Here is a 19,712-nt window from a genome sequence, read left to right on the forward strand (position 1 = left end):
ACAACTAAGTCCTTTTCCATGTCAGTCGTCCCAAGTTTTCTCCCATTTAATGCATAATCCCAGCCCTGATTTTACCTCCCCATGTGCATAACCATACATTTATCAGTCACAGGTAAAAGAATTGTCAGCACTACTCCACCTCTGGGCCTACGTCACTGCAGGGCTGGATCCTGTCCGACGATCAGCGGGCACACAGCAGACTATCTGGTGCTCGTGTACAAACAGCAAGGCAATGCAATTCCGATAGAAGACTAATGACACGGCACCCTGGAAACTTCGTGCAATCTGCAGCTTTATTGCTAGGAGCGGGGTACAGAATGATGCACAACCAACAAACTGCGCAGTTGTTTCACGTCATTATGACGCTTTATCAAGGTGAGCTGGGAAGGAGGGCAGTACCATCCATTATCCCTTCGTGAAAACAGACAGACAAATGTAACAGTGCTATGTACAGAATGATGAAAACATACATATAAAACATATAAAGTAATTTGCAAAAAATGGCAACATGACACGTTTATCCGGCATATGATCACTTCTACAGAAAGGCTGACAATGGTATGCCCTGTGCCTTGGCATGGCCATGGGCACGCCCATGGCACCTACACTATCTATCATTTTTTTGGCCATGTGGGAGGAAAGCGCCATCTATGGACCGGGTAACCAGTATGCCAAATATATACGGCACTGGACCCGGTACATAGATGATGTGCTGATAGTATGGACAGGTAATGAATCACATTTTTTTGCTTTTTCAGAATACATCAATGTTAATGATGTCAATATGGAGTTTATGGCTAAGTTTGGGGGTGATAGGGTCCAATTTCTTGATTTGGAACTATTCCTACATCATGGTGCAATAGACGTGAGTGGTGATCAGAAACCCACCGCGACAAACTCCTTATTGGCATATACTAGCTACCACCCTTCACATGTGACTAAAACCTTGCCATACAGTCAGTTCTTAAGGTTACGCTGGAACAACTCTGATTATGCCACTTTCATTGAACAGTCCTGTGCCCTGATGGACAAATTGAGAAAGAGGGGGTATCCGGACTCTTAAATCCAACAGGCTTTTCACAGGGCTAGAATTCAGGAACGGCGAGATCTGATCTTTGGGGCTAGGAAACGCAACAAGAAAACTCCAGTCAAACGAGCTGTTTTTTCATTTGAATTTAACCTCGTGGCTGATGTAATAAAACAGAGCATCAATAAGAACTGGCATCTCCTTCAAACAGACAAGGATCTGTTAGACCTGACTAATCAACGTCCCTTGATTTCGTTCCGTAGGACACAAAATTTACGGGACACACTTGTAAAAAAACGCATCTCCTCTATCAATGTGAATTGGTTGCAGTGGGGCTTGCCCCAGGGCAACTTTCACTGCAAACAATGCTCCTTTTGTCAGCATCTGTGCTGTGTCCGCCTGGGCCCTGTTAATCATTTGGTGAAAGATTTCATAATTTGTAGATCTGATTTTATAGTTTAAGCTATTATTTGTCCCTGCTTGTTATTTTACATTGGTAAGACTATCCGCCCATTATTTCACAGGATACGTGGACATTTTTATTCTATTCGTACAGGTAAAGGAGTCCACGTTTACACACATGATTGACAGTCATGATGGGGGCACAGCGGGAGTCCGGTTTGTAGGATTGCAGCATATTCATAATTCTGAGAGCAGCTCGGACAGACACACTAGGTTGCTTCAGGCAGAAGCCAGATGGATAATCCGGACTGGAGCTACCGGTAGTCTGGGACTCAATGACAGAAATGATCTGTCAGCCTTTCTGTAGAAGTGATCATATGCCGGATATATGTGTCATGTTGAAATTTTTTGCAAATTACTTTATATGCTTTATATGTATGTTTTCATCATTCTGTACATAGCACTGTTACATTAGTCTGTTTGTTTGCACGAAGGGTTAATGGATGGCACCGCCCTCCTTCCCAGCTCACCTTGATAAAGTGTCATAATGACGCAAAAGAACTGCGCTGTTTGTTGGTTGTGAATCATTCTCTACTCCGATCCTAGCAGGAAAAGCTGCAGATTGCACAAAGTTTCCAGGGTGCCGTGTCATTTGTCTTCTATCAGAAATAAATTTATCAGTGTTCAACCTCATCTGCCATTTCCCAACCAAAACCTCCAACCTATCCAGATCCATTTGTAACAGTGCACTGTCTTCTATTGTGTTGACCACTCTACAGAGTTTAGTATCATCTGCAAAGATTGCTACTTTACTATTCAACCCTTCTACAAGGTAATTAATTAATATATTAAATAGAACAGGATCCAAGACGGACCCCTGAGGTACCCCACTATTAACAGTCACCCAATCAGAATGAGTACCATTAATAAGCATCCTCTGTTTCCTATGACTAAGCCAGATACTTACCCACTTACACACATTCCCACCAGCCCAATGCTTCTCATTTTATACACCAATCTTTTATGCGGCACCGTATCAAATGCCTTGGAAAAATCCAGATATACAACATCCAGTGATTCCCCCCTGGTCCAGTCGGGAGCTCACCTCCTCATAAAAGCTGATCAGGTTAGTTTGACAGAACCGATCCCTCATTAACCAATGCTGTTATGGTGTCATAAATTTATTTTTATGAAAATACTCCAAAATAGTATCCCTTAGAAAACCCTCAAACTATTTACATACAAAGTAATAACATAAGTAATTGATATATTTTTAGTGTGGTACAAGAAGGTTAGAATAAAACTTTCCTTGATAATTATAAGTTGAAGTAACATTAAAGGACAACTGTAGTGGAACACTTTTATATATGCCCGTGCCTCAAAAATAAACAAAAAAAACTCATACATACCTTCCTACGAGCCCCCGTTGATCCGGCACAGGCCTCATGGTCCGGCAGTGCTAACGTCATTCCACTTCCTGGGGACGCCGCAGAGCCTTCGGCGTATCACCGGCCGTAGCAATGTCCTGCCCCGGCCGGTGATAGGCTGAGCCCACTGTCATGTAAGAAGCCGGCCAGAGCTCCTTACATGACGGTGGGCTCAGCCTATCACCAGCCGGGGCGGGACATCGCTACGGCCGGTGAAATGCAGACGGCTCTGCGGCGTCCCCAGGAAGTGGAATGACGTAAGCACTGCCCGACCGTGAGGCCTGTGCCGTACCAACGCGGGCTCGTAGGAAGGTATGTATGAGTTTATTTTGTTTATTTTTGAGGCCCGGGAACAGGCATATATGAAAGTGTTCCACTACAGTTGTCCTTTAACCTAATCTATACTATATACAGTTTGATAAAAATTCAGCGCTGATATGTCACCAGTAAAACACTGCTGCTCCTTAGCACATCAGGTTAGGGTGGCTGCAGGCACGCTTTGCTTTATTAAATATATTTAGATCACAAAATATGTGAATACAAAAAGAAGACTTTTAAAATATTACAAACTGTATGGCCACTGGCTCTCAAAAACGTAGACATTTTTAAAGACTAAATCCGTACCATTTAGAGTGATAATAAGACCTATTTATATTGTACCAACATACTTGCCAGCACTTTACTCTGCATAGGGCGTATGTAAAAAGGAAATCAGACATTACATAGTAAACTTTTCTTCAATTTAAACAAGAGGAGTGAGGATCCTGTCCACCAGAGCTTACATTTTATGAGGAAAATTATAAAAAAAAATTGTGGGTTCTATACAATGGTCCAGCTGCACGGTTTTTCCTACCTTATCCTTGTGGGGGAGGAAAAGCAAAAAAAAGAGGAAGCTTTTATCCTCATATCCTGTCCTTAAATTCTGACACCATATCCCGACCCCAAATCCCCTCCTCATATCCCGTCCCCTTTTCCTGTCCCCATATCTCGTCCTTATATCTAATCCTCATATTCTGACATCATATCCCGTCCTCATATGCCATCCTCATATCCCCATATCTAATTCTCATTTCTAATCCTCATATCCCATCCTCCAGTGGGACTGCATTGTAGTAAAGATACTATAACCTAAAAAAAAATAAAGGGGTGTGGCTTAAAGGGTGGGCATGTCTTCGCAAGATGGGGCATGGAATGTGGGGAGGTTGTGGCTTGCCAGCCGGACTGACGTATTCACCAGGAGATGCAGAGCAGAGCTTGTGGTGTAAGGAACCAGAAGTCCTATATGCTTGCATGGGACTTGAAACAAAAACCCCATCCTTCCCATATGGGGGTAGGTTAGGGGTTAATTTAGCTAATATATATTTTTATTTGACACATAAGTAATGTGACCAAGTATTAGCGAAATATCTCCAGACGTACGGACATTATGCAGTAACATATATTTCCCATAGATTTGCATTGAACTTTAACCCGATATCGACCATGGACGAGTATAGACGTCCAGGTTGGCGGGCGTTCCAGCACCTGGACGTCTATATTCGTCCATTATTCTCGTGGGTGCTGCCCAGTGCACCCACAAGATCGTGGCAGGGACTCAGCTGTATCACACAGCCGGGACCCTGCTGAACTGCCAGGACCGAAGTAAACGTCGGTCCCGGCAGTTTTAACCCTTACAGCCGCGGTCGGAAGTGACCGCGGGCTGTAAGTGTTATGACAGAGGGAGGGGGCTCCCTCTGTCTCCTCTGCAGCACCCCGCATCGCGATCGAGGGGTGCTGTGTGTGGCCGCAGCTGGCCGGGGCCTGCTGCACTGCCGGGAGTGAAGTGAACTTCACTCCCGACAGTTTAACCCTTACAGCCGCGGTCAGAAGTAAGTATTCCAAAGCATTAAAAAGTGTAAAAATAAATAAAATAGAAGTGTAAAAATAAAAAATAAATTTATAAAAGTGTAAAAAAAAAAAAAAAATGTATTGAATGAATCTAATTAAAAAAATGCATATTGTGTAGGATCGCATTGGCGGACATCCACAGCATGTAATATGCTGCGTATGTCCACCATGTGATCCTACACATTATGCAGCAGTCACGGTAATGAGCTCCCTGCTGCGGCTGGGTAGCTTTGTGTGTCCACTCATAGCGGCGGATTTCCCGTCGGCAGTCATGAGCGGACACACTGAGCTATCCAGCCGCAGCAGTGATGGATATATTCACCATGAGCGGGTGCTTATTCCCACAACATGGCGGATATATCCATCAGGAGCCTTAACTGTCACAGACAGACGTGTTATACTGCTAGCCGACCAAGGACAAATCAGAGAGGTCCCTGGTCCAGCCAATAACTTGTAGGGGTGCGGTATATAAATGGGGTCACTTGTGGGGGTACTGTTCTGCCCTGAAAGCCAAATGGCGCTCCTCTCCTTCTGGGTCCTACCACGCGGCTAAGAAACCATATATGGCTTAAGCGAGGGTATTTCCGAACATGGGACAAGCAGCTAAATAAAATATAGGGTGCATTTCTTTCAATATCAGAAGTGACGTACAAAAAATATGCCCCCCAAATGATGCATTTGTGAAAAATTGCAAATTTCGAATTTTTAACACTGACTTGGTAATAATTCCTGCCAAAAAACTATGATGTTAACATACTCACTGTAGCCCCTAGCGAATACCTTGAAGGGTCTAGTTTTTAAAATGGGGTAATTTGGGGGGGGGGGGGTTCATATGTTCTACTACCTTTTAATTTCTGCAAACCTTGCATTGCACATAAAAAAGATGTACTTTTCAAATTTTCTAAATTTCAAGTTAAATTGTTAGGCTTCTAACTAATTTAAAATGTTAAATTAAAAACAAAAAATGATGTCAGAATAAAGTAGACATCTGAAAGTTTAAGTTTCATAAACTATTTGGTCAGAAAGTATAAATATATGCAACCTATTAGTGTTAAAATAGCAAAAAATCATAATTTTTTTTTTTTAAACATATTTTTATTGATTTTCACAAGTATAAAGGAATATTTACCAGGACAATCCCCTGGGAGAATTACAAAAGTAGATATCTGATGCAAAATCTACACAACATTATAACAAGATTCGAAAAGACTCCAAACAACCCCCCTCCCTTGCCCCAAGAAAACCCCAAAGCAACCCAATCCCCCCAATGGTAATTATTCGGTCCAATACGTGAGACATCCAGTAAAGGAAAAGAAAGCATAAGCCTATGATATAACAGTATCAGATATCAAAAGATAAGCGCAGTCTGGGTTCACCAGCACCTGACAGCCCTGGATCAGAAGAATGACCCTCCAACAAACAGTCTATAATTCTAACCTTCCCAAAGTCCCTGAAATAGAGCGTGTGAGATACCATGATGTATCTCTAAACTGTTCACTCACCCTCCTAATTTCGTCATCTGTACAGAAGAAAGTCAGAAAAGACTTCCATTTCTTAAAAAAGGCCTTCACCGATTTTTCTTTAGAGCGTCGGAGATCAGTGACATAAAAAAATAGGTATTTCTTCATTTGTAGAAAAATCCCCCCAGTAGAAGGCAATGAGGGTTTCAGTCAATGAGAAAGTAGACATCGTTTAGTTACTAAAATGAACAAGTGAATCAGAAGGGTCAGGTCACTATGCTTCCGGGACACATGAAGAATCACCAGCGCCGGATCTATCGGCACAGAGATCCGTAATTTACCTCGCAGAATCTCAAAGAGCGATACCCACAAGGATTTAACAGCAGAACATCCCACCAGGCTATGCATTAAGTCAGACCTGTAGGTATGACACTTCGGGCAATTTTCAATACGGTCTGGACGATCGGGGGCCCTAGGGAAAGTGAACCCATACGTGGCGTGGTGCATGAGCTTGAACTGTGTTTCCCTCCAAACTTCATTTATGGCAGCCTTGCAAACCTTCATCCAACCCTCTACTATGGGAAGTGCTAGGTCCCGCCTGTCTAACTTCTCCCAATAACGAAACATGGACTGAAACGTTGTATCCTCCCCCCTTCTGTGTAAATGTCTATATAGTCCCGCCAGGTAGTGGAAACCTGTGTCTGATGTTATAAAGAGGTCAAATGAGTTGGGTACACTCTCTCTAGCAAGGTCCCTCAATCTAGGTTCCAGGAAGGCTTTTAATTGTAGGTATGGAAGAAAGTGTTCGGGGCCAAGAGAGTAGGCTGAGGACAATTCCTCAAAGGATAAGTATCTATTTTCCGTCTGGCTCAATAGGTGTTGGACCTTCATAATACCAGCCTCTCTCCCCACTCCGAACAAAAATCGTAATTTTTTGTAAAAATGTCATGATTTTTTGCATTGTAAAAAAAAAACTACAAATGATATCGGCTTACTTTTACTATGTACATGAAGGACAACTTGCGACAAAAAAACAATGTCAGAATTATTGTGATTGGCAAAACATTACCAGAGTTATTCTCTAATAAAGACAGACATCTCCGATTTGAAAAAAACAGGCCTGATCTTTCAGGGGCGTACAGGTTTATTTGTATTGGTCCTTAAGGGGTTAAACAAAAACCCCGACTAGCAAATGAGGGTAGGTTAGGGTTAAATTAACTATCCTATATTTTTAGTGGACATATAAGTAACATGTGAGTATTATCAAACTAGCTCCAGCTGTTTAGAAGTTTAGATGCAATGACATATATTTCTCATAGACTTGTATGGGACTTTAAACAAAAATCCTGACTCTTGCAAATGGGGGTAGGTAAAAGTTAAATTACCTATCCTATGTTTGTTGTTGACATATTAGTAACATGTGTGCCAAGTTTCATGTTTTCACATTTGGAAGTGATAATAGAACATACACACACATACACACATTGGCCCTCATTTACTATTGCAAACCCGACATGTTTTGTCAGGTTGTGCTCCAAATTCTGTCTGCGCCAGAATTGAAAAAACCTGACTGACTCCATTTTACTAAGAAAACCTTAAAAGGGGTGTGGCCAACAGGAAAATGGGGTGTGGTCACCAAAAAGGGGTGTGTTCCCGACAATTTCACAAAAATACAACATATTTACTAAGGTTTCCCCAGAAAATGTAGTGTATTTGAGCTGAGGAAAACCCTACAGATCAGAGCATGTGTATAAAAAAAAAAAGAAAAAGCTAGGGAAAGTGGAAAATGTAGGGAAACCTTAGTAAATACCATGGAAAAAAATTGTAGGGAGTTAAGACCAACAAAGAACCCTAAACTCCACTCTTAGTAAATAAGGACCATTGAGATATATATATATATATATATATATATATATATATATATATATATATATATATATATATAGTAAATTTGAGTAGCCGTATTAGTCCAGTGATGCAGATGCAAATCATAAAATGTTGCAGTATCTTGTAATACCTTTTTTATTGGACTAACAGCATTTTGTAGAGACAAGCTTTCGGGATTCCTCCCTTTATCAAGTCCAAAGCAAAGGTTACATCTCACAAATATGCAGGGGTTAAGACAATAGATGTGGGGAATTCACACTAAGATGGGCCATAAATTGTCCTGTTATAGGAACATAAACTAAATAGATAAGGATGAGAAAAAGGGTGAGGGAGGGGGGGCAGGGGAGAGACTGATAATTAAGCAGGACAATAGTTATAAGAAATTTTAATAATGAGAAAAGAAGCTCAAATCCACATTGAGTCCCCTGTTTTTCGAGTCAAAAACCAGTATCATTTTGGCTTCAAATGTCTTTCTCTCTGAGAGGAAATTTCAAAAACACACAAGAGAGAAAGACATTTGAAGCCAAAATGATACTGTTTTTTGACTCGAAAAACAGGGGACTTAATGTGGATTTGAGCTTCTTATCTCATTATCAAAATTTCTTATAACCTGGCCCATCTTAGTGTGAATTCTCCACATCTGTTGTCTTAACCCCTGCATACTTGTGAGATGTAACCTGTGTCTTCTGCTTGTGAGCTTAGATTTTCTTTGGACTTGATAAAGGGAGGAATCCCGAAAGCTTGTCTCTACAAAATGCTGTTAATCCAATAAAAAAGGAATTACAAGATACTGCAACATTTTATGATTTGCATCTATATATATGTATGTATGTATGTATGTATGTATATATATATATATATATATATATATATATATATATATATATATAGATAGGGCAGAATACATAAAGCTGCATGAGCCAATCACTAGCCGGCATATGTGTATTTTTGGGGTAATTGGCATCAGTCTCACAGAGCAGTGTTTTCCAACCAGGGTGCCTCCAGCTGTTGTAATACTACAACTTCCAGCAAGCCCAGACAGACAGTGGCTGTCCAGGGATGCTGGAAGTTGTAGTTTTGCTACAGCTGGAAGCACCTTGGTTGGGAAACACTGTCATAATGGGTTTTTAGCCAACTCTGGATCAACACATTAGAGTTTAAGTTTGTTAATTGGACTCCTGTCTTTATTTCAACCTTATAAACTATGTAACAGTATGTAGTGCCTTAGGGTGCAAGGAGTGTAAGGAAAGTAAAAAGCACTCATTGACTGAACTCAAGCTTTAAATCCTGCCAGTGTGGGTGGTAGGAGAAAGGGCAAGCATGAGTAAAAGCTGCCAAATCCTCTCCCCTATGACTGGAAACTAGTTATGGCAGGTGATACTTTTCAGCTCCCTACCTATTAGGTCCCAGGACCAGCATTTAGGGCCCCCTGGGACCTAACAGGTATGCTTTAACACTCTTCATGTAAGGAATTAATATTATTGTCTGAGAGGACAATCCTGGTAACCGATGCAGCACAAGAGATGGGAGGATAAAAATATGTAAAACCACAAAATCCTGGGGCATAAAGACCTAGGACAAAATATGTAAAAGGACAAAATATGTAAAACCACAAAAACCTGGGGTATAAAGATCCCCTCACGATAACTCCTCTAAAACATAACTTTACTCATTTCAACTAATTTGAATTTGGACTAAAGATAGTAAAACCTAGGTGTCACTGCACTACAATGTAGTCAACCTGTATTTAAAGGAATACTGTGGTGCAGAACACATCCCCTATCCTTTGTATTAGTGGAGGTCCGAGCGGTGGGACCCCCATGATAAGACATGTATTCCCTATCTTTTGTATAGGGACTGAGTGTTCCTGCACCACAGGAATTCTTTAGGGTAGATGACATTCCATCTTTATAATGAGAATGCTAATTTGGAGTGTGCAGTACTCCAAACCACTATGTGCTACAGTGACACTGGTTTAAAACACATACATATGGCTGTTGACGAACTATGAATCCTTCTTCACCGTTTCTCCCCAATTATAATATAGATGATCCTGTACTTTTAGGGTAGGGTTACCCACAGCGCACCCACAGCGAGTTTGACGCTGCGGATGCGCTGCCGGCAGTCACAGAGTGACAGCAGACTGAGCTCCCTGCTGCAGCCAGGTTGCTCTGTGTGTCAGCTTGTGACTGCTGACAGGAAATCCTCTGCTACGATCGGACATACAGAGCTACAGGGAGCTCACTCTGCTATCACTCTGTGACTGCTGGCAGTGCATCCACAGCATCAAATATACTGTGGGTGCACCGAGTGTGACCCTACAGTTATTGTGCTTGTGCAGCTTGGGGTATGCTACCTAATATTTTACATGCCTCATGTTATACCCCTACTTTTCATCTCCTTTGCTGTCCCTTTTTTCTTTTTGTGCCCCTTCTCTTTTTAACTTCAAATAATGTTAATTATAAATTATAAACACATACCGGTACATATACACAATCATCAGGAGGTCAATGAGGCAAAAAAATGCATAAAGATACAGAGCACTAACATATTTAAACATAAACAACATATTTTAAGCTTCCAACATTTCATTTGACTTTTCAATTCAAATGAAAACAAAAAAAATCTATTTCACTGGGAATCAACACATTAAAGATTAATGGTAGAATAGTAAGACGATTCATAAAGGTGCTTCCGAAGCCATGAATTCTTACGACAGCTGACAGGAAAATTAGCTATGAATGATTGAGGCTGACAGAAACGTAATGAACTAATAATTCATTTGAGATGTGCCAGTAACTAATAGGATCCGAAGCAATATCAATTAATATAAATTGCACTTTTAAAGTCAGAAAATAGGTGATGTAAGGAGAAGTCCGCCTGATTACTAAAAACACATTAACAGACTAATTCAAGCTGCCTCATAAACATATAATATGTGCACATTCCTGGATTATAAAAGGAAATTGGAAAGGCCATAAATGTGTGATCGATAGGTGTCCAACCCCTGATGATCAGCAGTAATAATGGAAGAGTGCCATGACCCCTTTATGGTTTTTCCAGTCACAGTAGCTAGATCATATGTGCAGCTGCGCCTTAAATGGCGGCTCAGCTGCATTTAAAAGGAATCTGTCAACAGAAAATGACCTGCTGCTTAAATCAGGTTTTTTTTTATGTTAACCATATTTTTTATGAATTTTTGTTGATGTTCTCTCTAATTTTCCATGTTACTATCTATAATTTATAATAATCTGCAAATCATGCAGTTTCCATTCTGACCACCAGGTCATAAACCAATCAGAGACTTCTTGTTCTGTAAAAATTATGTCCCAGCAATGTCTTTCTTCTCAGAACAGACATGAGTACAGCAAAAGGTGACACCAGTAAGATAGATAACACTGGACCCACCACTGTTCACAGAAGAGCTCAGAATACTCCTTCCCTGTAGAATGACACAGGATGATTTATAGCATCTCCAATTCATGCAAATGGTAGAGGTCCGGTTTATTGTCCATGACCACTGTAAAGCTGTAAATGCTGCTAAAAAAAAAAAAACATCAGGCAAGGGAGCAGTCCCCATAATAATGTACAAAAGATTAAATTTAAAAAAAATGGAGTAAAAAAATAGAAACAGGTAAGAAAGAAAATAACATGTTTTTTAATCTGTCTCTAATCAGTAAAAATAAAAATAAATGTGGGTGATGAATTCCCTTTAATTCATTAAACACCCACTAATAACACATTGATGCCACACTTGAAGATAGACCAATGTGTTTTCCCAGAAAATCTATTTAACCTGAAGCTTTAAGGGGTAACCCGGTTGAAGTGGAAAAAAATAGTTTTAAATCAACTGATGCCAGAAAGTTAAACAGATGTGTAAATTAATTCTATTTAAAAATCTTAATCCTTCCAATACTTATCAGCTTCTGTATACTATAGAGGAAGTTCTTTTCTTTTTTAACCCCTTAACGACCACGGACATAAATGTACGTCCTGGTGCAGCGGTACTTAGCGCACCAGTCCTTTGTATGACCGCGAGAATAGGAGCGGTGCTCGCGGCATACACTGCAGGTCCCGGCTACTATCAGCAGCTGGGGACCCGCCGGTAATGGCCGACATCCGCGATCGTGCTGATGTCCGCCATTAACCCCTCAGATGCTGTGATCAATACACATGACGGGAATCTACAGCAATGCACATGTTAAAATAGATGATCAGATCGTCCGCAACGCTGGCGCCGGGATCCTCTATCATCTATAATGGCGGCCGGAGGTCCCCTCACCTTCCTCCAGCCGTCTTCAGTGGTCTTCTGCTCTGGTCTGAGATCGAGCAGACCAGAGCAGAAGATCACCAATAAAAATGATCAGTGCTATGCCCCATGCATAGTACTGAACAGTATGAGCAATCAACTGATTGCTATTGATAGGACATAAAATGTGTAAAAAAAAAATAAAAAATAGTTGAAAAATGTAAAAATAACAAGTAAAAAAAAAAGAAAAAAAAAGGGAAAAATCACCTCCCCCAATAAAAACGAAAATTGCCCCTTTTCCCCCCAAAAAGCATAATTTTTTTTGTAAACATATTTGGTATTGCCGCGTGCGTAAATGTCGGAACTATCAAAATATAATGTTAATGATCCTGTATAAAGAATGGTGTAAACGTAAAAAAAATTAAATCTCCAAAAACCAAAACGCAAAAATAGAAAAACACACCTACTTTCTTTCAAAAATCGCTTCCCATCTGTCTCCAGGTTGGGTGTGGTTCTGCAGCTCAGTTTCATTGAAGTGAATGGAGCCAAGTTGTAAAACCACACACAACCTGGAGAGACACGGGGAGCTGTTTTTGAAAGAAATTTGCTGTGCTTTTTTAATCCTGGATAACCCCTTTAATTTCTTTTCACTCTGATCACAGTGCTCTCTCTTGACATCTCTGTCCATGTCATGAACTGTCCAGAGCAGGAGAGGTTTGCTATGGAGATTTTCTCCTGCTCTGGACAGTCCCTGACATGGATTCTTTATTTATCATTTCAACTAGTAACCCGGTGGAAGGTCTCTCCGAGGAAAGAGCAGAACCTTTCAAGTGGTGCATGAGACTATTATCATGTGAGCAGGTGACAAATGTTAGGAGTAGGAAAAATCCTAAAATAAATTAAAGGGACAAAAAGAACAACAAAACTAGCTGCAAAGCTTTACACAAACCAGGCGCTCACAGCTCACAGAAGCCAGGAGTCCTTCTCCTTCATTTCTCTATTTCTGAAAGGTGTATTCCAGCTAGGATAGTGGATAACATGCTGATCGAAGGTGGTTTAACCTCTGGGTCCCCCACCGATCCTGAAAACAGGGACAAAATGGTCTCCAAAATGCATATCACAGCCAGCACTCTATTCCTTCTCTATAAAGTGCCCTATTCAATCCCATGAGAATTTTGTCCATTTTCTGGGGATTGGTGAGGGCTCAAGCAGTCAGAACCACATAAAGCAGCTTTCTATATTTTATCCTATGGGATAAAATCTTCAGAGGAGAATACCCTTTTAAACTTCGGTCACCTGGCCTCAGTTGCAAATAGTGTAGCCTTCAGATGCAACAATCTGCTCCACAAACAATGACAAAAAAACATAAGTCCTATGGCTTTCCATGATTTCCTGTTCCCATAGATATGCACTGGAGTAGAAGTTTAAAATAGATTGCAATATAGGAAAGAAAAGTAATAGGATTTGCAGGATATATTTTTTTACCTTTAGTTTTGTACAGAATAATTTAAAGTTGTGACAAAAAATAAGCTTTGGATGAAATCAGAATAGACTAGGAAAACTATCTGTACTTTTCTAGCAACCAAGTGTATATATTTTCATATCTTTGGCTTTATATTTTACTTAGCTGTGACATTTTTGAGCAGACTAGATACTTTTTAGAGTCATCATGAAGCTGCAGGATAACACCGCTTCAGGATCGCAACACATATATTGAAGAGATGACTAGGAAAAAAAGGATAAATAACTCACCTAGCAGAGCTGACATGTTCTGAAAAACCCTCAGCAGCTCGGGGGAAATGGATGGACTATTTTCCAATGTCACTAACCTAGAAACGATAATAAGTGTAAGATCATTCCGTCTTCTCACATATGCATAATTACAGACAGGGCTGATTTCATCTCCTGCATACATCAGCCTAACCTACATACTCTGCAGTCACAGCAGACACATTGATATAAGCAACCGGAAAAATGTATCAGAAAGGTCCACAATATTTTGTATTTTGTACAGGTCATTGGGTTATTATCATTATTTATTATTTGTAAAGCGTCCTTGGTTCCAGGGGAGGGAAACAATAGGTGAGAGAGACAGTTTAGGCTTGTCATCTGGAGAACACTAAATGACAACCAATATTGTTGGCATTACAGCTCACAGAAGGGTTGTTTGCCTGTTTTCCTTTAGTCATGGTGATATCACCACCCAAGCAGTCCACATTTTTACTGCAGCAGCTACGTAATAAAGGGGCTTTCAGGGTTCTAAAAATTGCCGAAGAGAAAAGATTGGGAGGGAAAACAGAAATCAAAACAAACATACTTCACTTTGGTCATTACCAGTCTCTGGTGCTCTGTAATGTCACCGTACATGGGATGCTGCTGCCAATCACTTGTTACACATTTAACATGGACTCAGCAGAACTAGACAGGGAGCGACCAGATTGGTTAGTTTTTTTATTGAGCAATCTCTTGTTTAAGAGACCCCCTTTTAAAAAGTAGTGTTTGTCCCAAGTAGAGAATTCCTTCAAAGTAAAATTGAAAAGCCAAGCCTTGCCAAGCTCCTCTGCCTCTACCGCCTGGCCCACCTTGTAATGAATAGGCAAATCAGGAGGAAGCTGTCTTGCAGGAGAGCAGAATGCGTGGAGCTGCTCTACCCCCCCCCCCCCCTGTTGGTGAGGTAGCCCCTGGTATACATGCATGCTGCTGTTAGGCGGTACAGTATTAGCTGGTGGTGATAGCCATATTTGGGATTTTGGTTTGAGTTATGGCATTACCTCACATTCACATCAGCCTCATTGATGCAGGTGGGTTTCCTCCACTTTGGTTTTTATTCCAGGGGCCCCTATCAGATGCTTACTGTGAATCCCTAGGGGGGGTAGGTGGTTATTTGGGTTATAACCCTCCACCATGATCTTTGTGTTTTTAAGTGGTTTTAAAATGTCTGTGCTTTTGTTGTGTGATTTAATAAAGATTCATACATTTTTCATATTATTAATGTGGTGTGCATCTATTTATGGTGGCTAGCTTTTCTTTCTTTTTTGATATTCAAGATATTTGCATATTCATCGCAGGGTGGTGAATATTGAGAAGGCAGGGAAGCTCGGCAACCTGGCTCCACGCCTCGTTGGTGCACAGCATCGCAATAGGAATAAATAAATGGACATAACTCTACAAGTACAACACCTATTAATGGAAGTAACCCAGTATATTGTGTTTAGTGTGGGTGAACAGGATGGCAGTTTCTTTTTAAAGAGGCTTTAAATGCAGAATTCAAAGAGCCACCAGGGTCCTGTTAAAGGGGTACTCCGGCGGATAGGGGATAAGGATAGGGGATAAGATGCCTGATCGCAGGGGTCCCACCACTAGGGAACCCCGTGATCTTGCACACGGCACCCCAGTTAAAATCAGTCCATGGAACATGTTCGCTCCGGGGGACTGATTTTAAATGGGGTGATGCGTGCAAGATCACAGGGGTCCCCAGCAGCGAGACCCCCGCGATCAGGCATCTTATCCCCTATCCTTTGGATAGGGGATAAGATGTCTAAGCGCCGGAGTACCCCTTTAAGTTATGTTCCCCCAGTCATACAGATCTTGATGGATTTATGACAAATAGCATAGTTACAGTGGGGATCAAAAGTTTAGGCACCCCAGGTAAAAATTTGTATTACTGTACATAAAGAAGCCAAGGAAAGATGGAAAAATCTCCTAAAGGCATGAAATTACAGATTAGACATTCTTATAATACGTCAACAAAAGTTAGATTTTATTTCCATAATTTACACTTTCAAAATAACAGAAAAAAATGGTGTCTGCAAAAGTTTGGGCATTCTGCTGAATTTATAGCATGCACTGCCCCCTTTGCAAAGCTGAGACCTGCCAGTGTCATGGATTGTTCTCAATCATCATCTGGGAAGATCGGGTGATGTCAATCTCAAAGGTTTTAAATGCCCATACTCAGATGACCTTGCCCCAACAATCAGCACCATGGGTTCTTCTAAGCAGTTGTCTAGAAATCTGAAACTGAAAATAGTTGACACTCACAAAGCTGGAGAAGGCTAGAAGAAGATAGCAAAACGTTTTCAGATGTCAATATCCTCTGTTCGGAATGTAATTAAGAAATGGCAGTCATCAGGAACAGTGGAAGTTAAAGCAAGATCTGGAAGATCAAGAAAAATACCAGATAGAACAGCTCACAGGATTGTGAGAAAAACAATTCAAAACCCACGACTGACTGCACAATCCCTCCAGAAAGATCTGGCAGACACTGGAGTTGTGGTACACTATTCCATTATAAAGAGGTACAAATATGGTCTTCATGGAAGAGTCATCAAAAGAAAACCTCTTCTACGTCCTCACCAGAAAAATCAGCGTTTGAACTTTGCAAATGAACATATAGACATGCCTGATGCATTTTGAAAACAAGTTCTGTGGACCGATTAGGTTAAAATTGAACTTTTTGGCCGGAATGAGCAAAGATACGTTTGGAGAAGAAGGGGAACAGAATTTAATGAAAAGAACCTCTGTCCAACTGTTAAGCATGGGGGTGGATCAATCATGCTTTGGGGTTCTATTGCAGCCAATGGAACAGGGAACATCTCGCAAGTAGAAGGAAAAATGGATTCAATAAAATTTCAGCAAATTTTGGATGCTAACTTGATGCCATCTGTGAAAAAGCTGAAGTTAAAGAGAGGATGGCTTCTACAAATGGATAATGATCCTAAATACATCTCAAAATCCACGGGGGATTACATCAAGAGGTGTAAACTGAAGGTTTTGCCATGGCCTTCACAATCTCCTGACCTCAAAATAATTGAAAATCTATGGATAGACCTTAAAAGAGCAGTGCATGACAGACAGCCCAGAAATCTCAAAGAACTGGAAGACTTTTGTAAGGAACATTGGGCAAGATGCCTCAAACAAGAATTGAAAGACTCTTGGCTGGCTACAAAAAGCGTGATACTTGCCAAAGGGGGCAGTACAAGATATTAACTCTGCAGGGTGCCCAAACTTTTTTCATCTTTCCTTGGCTTCTTTATGCACATTAATACAAATTTTTACCTGGGGTGCCCAAACTTTTGATCCCCACTGTAAGCATTGTTTACAGTCATATAATTTATCAAATGATTGCTACATTTAGACAATACTTCACATAATGACATACTGGTACTTTTCCTTCTAAAATGCAAAAATGAAGATATACCAGATAATACTAAAGTGAAAATACCTCGAACAGAAAAACTCAGGGTACATGGTTCCCTTAAAAAGTGTAATGAAGGTATTGAAAAAATCCTATGCCTAACTTATGTTTTTGTCCCTTGTGTGTGGGCATGGCGAATCTGCACATGATGAGCTCCACTTATCTCTCTGCATGGAACTCACAGCAGTGAATAGGAAGAAAACGAGGTCCGACAATTGAAGGTCTCTCAATCTGAATGACGAGGATACAATAAAATGAGGAGAAGAGCCCAGGGAATTGTTATGTAATCGTATATGTTTGTAAAGTGAGCCTGCAGCCCCATAAGATAATTCATTTTGGAAAAATTACATTTGATTATGCAGATTATTTTTTATTTATACTGTTTTTTAATGTTTCAATAAAAAAAAATTGAAGACGTAATCTGATTTATCACCATGATCAACTGTTCTTGATATGTTCTAGTATATTTGCCTGGACAAAAACATTGTAGGGCATGTCAACAACTATACATTGTACATGTCACTCTGTGAGCTCTTATTGTCAAATCTTTAAATGGGCAATATCTCCTCATTGCACAGGTTTCCCTCTAACCATCTGTAATGGAGAAGATATCAGTCTAACATGACCTTTGTTCTGTCTTCTGGATGTCAGTAAACCTTGCTCATAAAGTAAATGAAGAAATGGACTGTGCAAGAGGTCATCTCTAAGCTATCAATGTCAAATCCTTGCAGAGACATCAAACAAGGAAATATATATTTTTCCAAACATAAGGTGGCTTAAAGGGGTTCCATAAATTCATACAGATGTGCACATTACTTCTTTTTAAACCACTCAAGTCTTCCAGTATGTATCAGCTGTATGCTCCAAGGAAGTTGTATGTTGTATGTGGAGCTGTATGCTCCAAGGAAGTTGTGTAGTCTTTCCAGTCAATCACGGTGCTCTCTGCAGTCACTTCTGTCCATATTAGGAACTGTCCAGAGCAGGAGAGGTTTGCTGTAGGAATTTGCTCCTTCTCTGGACAGTTCACGACATGGACAGAGGTGGCAGCAGAGAGCACTGTGCGTGACTAGAAAGAATTACAAGACTTCGAACAGGGTTAAGTACTGGAAGGGTTGAGAATTTCAAATAAAAGTTAAGTGCAAATCTTAATTTGTAAATCTGTAAAACGTACTGTCAATAGTTGATATGAAAAAATATATTTTCTCCACAGTTGCCCTTTAAGAATGAACAACTATACATTAAATTCAGAATACCTATAGCCTCAACTAGTGTCATTAGCTGTAATCATAATATATGGTTATATCCCTCAGTACATCTGAATAAAACATACTAAAAATAAAGCTAATGAAGAGAAAACATGTTTTCTAGACTGTCTGATTGGTAGTCTCTGTACTACTGAGATGAAATCATGTGCATATATTGTTTATATTAATATGCTATCTAAGGCACACAGAATTTCTATCCAGACTGAGATCCAGCAATCCAAACGTCAACGCCAGCTATTGGCACAATACGTATGCTTGTGCTGCCCTCCTCAGCTCTATGCCACTATTGCTTTGCAAAACAACAACATTTTCAAAAGAAAAAATACAAAACAAACAAATACAGTAAACACAATAGATAAAAGCTAGACAAAAAACATGAGATTCACAAAATATCTTCAGTCTGAGTGGAAGGACTTTTTCACTGTGAGAATTGAGATCTAGAGAAATAAATTAATATAGCAGCGGTCGTCATGTTCTCACTACATTGACAATTTTAAAAGCTATATTTTCATCACTTGTGGTTTATAGGTAGTCAGGCCACGCAATCCTGTTTGGTCGAACTGCTCTGAGATTTATACTATTTGTTAGGCCTGAAATCAAAGATTACCTGTTATCATGTAAACTCAGAGACCTTGTACAATGTGTGGTGTTAGGTGTTACACAAGTCTACAAAGCAACCAATATTATCTAAGAATAAACTACATTATCTGCACTTAATCCCATTTTCACAAACCCCTATTTAGTCCATTAGGTTGTACTGACTTGCAAGGGGCATCTTGCACTTTGGACAACACCAGTGGGTATGTGGTGTATTCACACACAGTATTTTGGGAATATTTCTCATTATGTACTTCTATGGAAGTCAAAGCATCCATGTGATTTCAGGATAAGCTGCCCTGTGTGTGTAACTGAAG

At 40.3% G+C, this 19,712-nt stretch overlaps 1 protein-coding gene across 1 annotated transcript in view; it reads right to left on the bottom strand.

Moving 5' to 3' along the window:
* Window positions 1-19,712, bottom strand: part of IPO11 (importin 11) — a 494,099-nt gene that overhangs the window by 267,519 nt on the left and 206,868 nt on the right. The window contains exon 22 of the mRNA XM_056541414.1: window positions 14,092-14,168. Coding sequence (XP_056397389.1) covers window positions 14,092-14,168 — 77 coding nt within the window. The remainder of the gene's footprint in view (window positions 1-14,091; window positions 14,169-19,712) is intronic.

The sequence above is a fragment of the Hyla sarda genome, chromosome 1 (genome assembly GCF_029499605.1).
Source record: "Hyla sarda isolate aHylSar1 chromosome 1, aHylSar1.hap1, whole genome shotgun sequence".
NCBI classification, from domain to species: Eukaryota; Metazoa; Chordata; class Amphibia; order Anura; family Hylidae; genus Hyla; species Hyla sarda.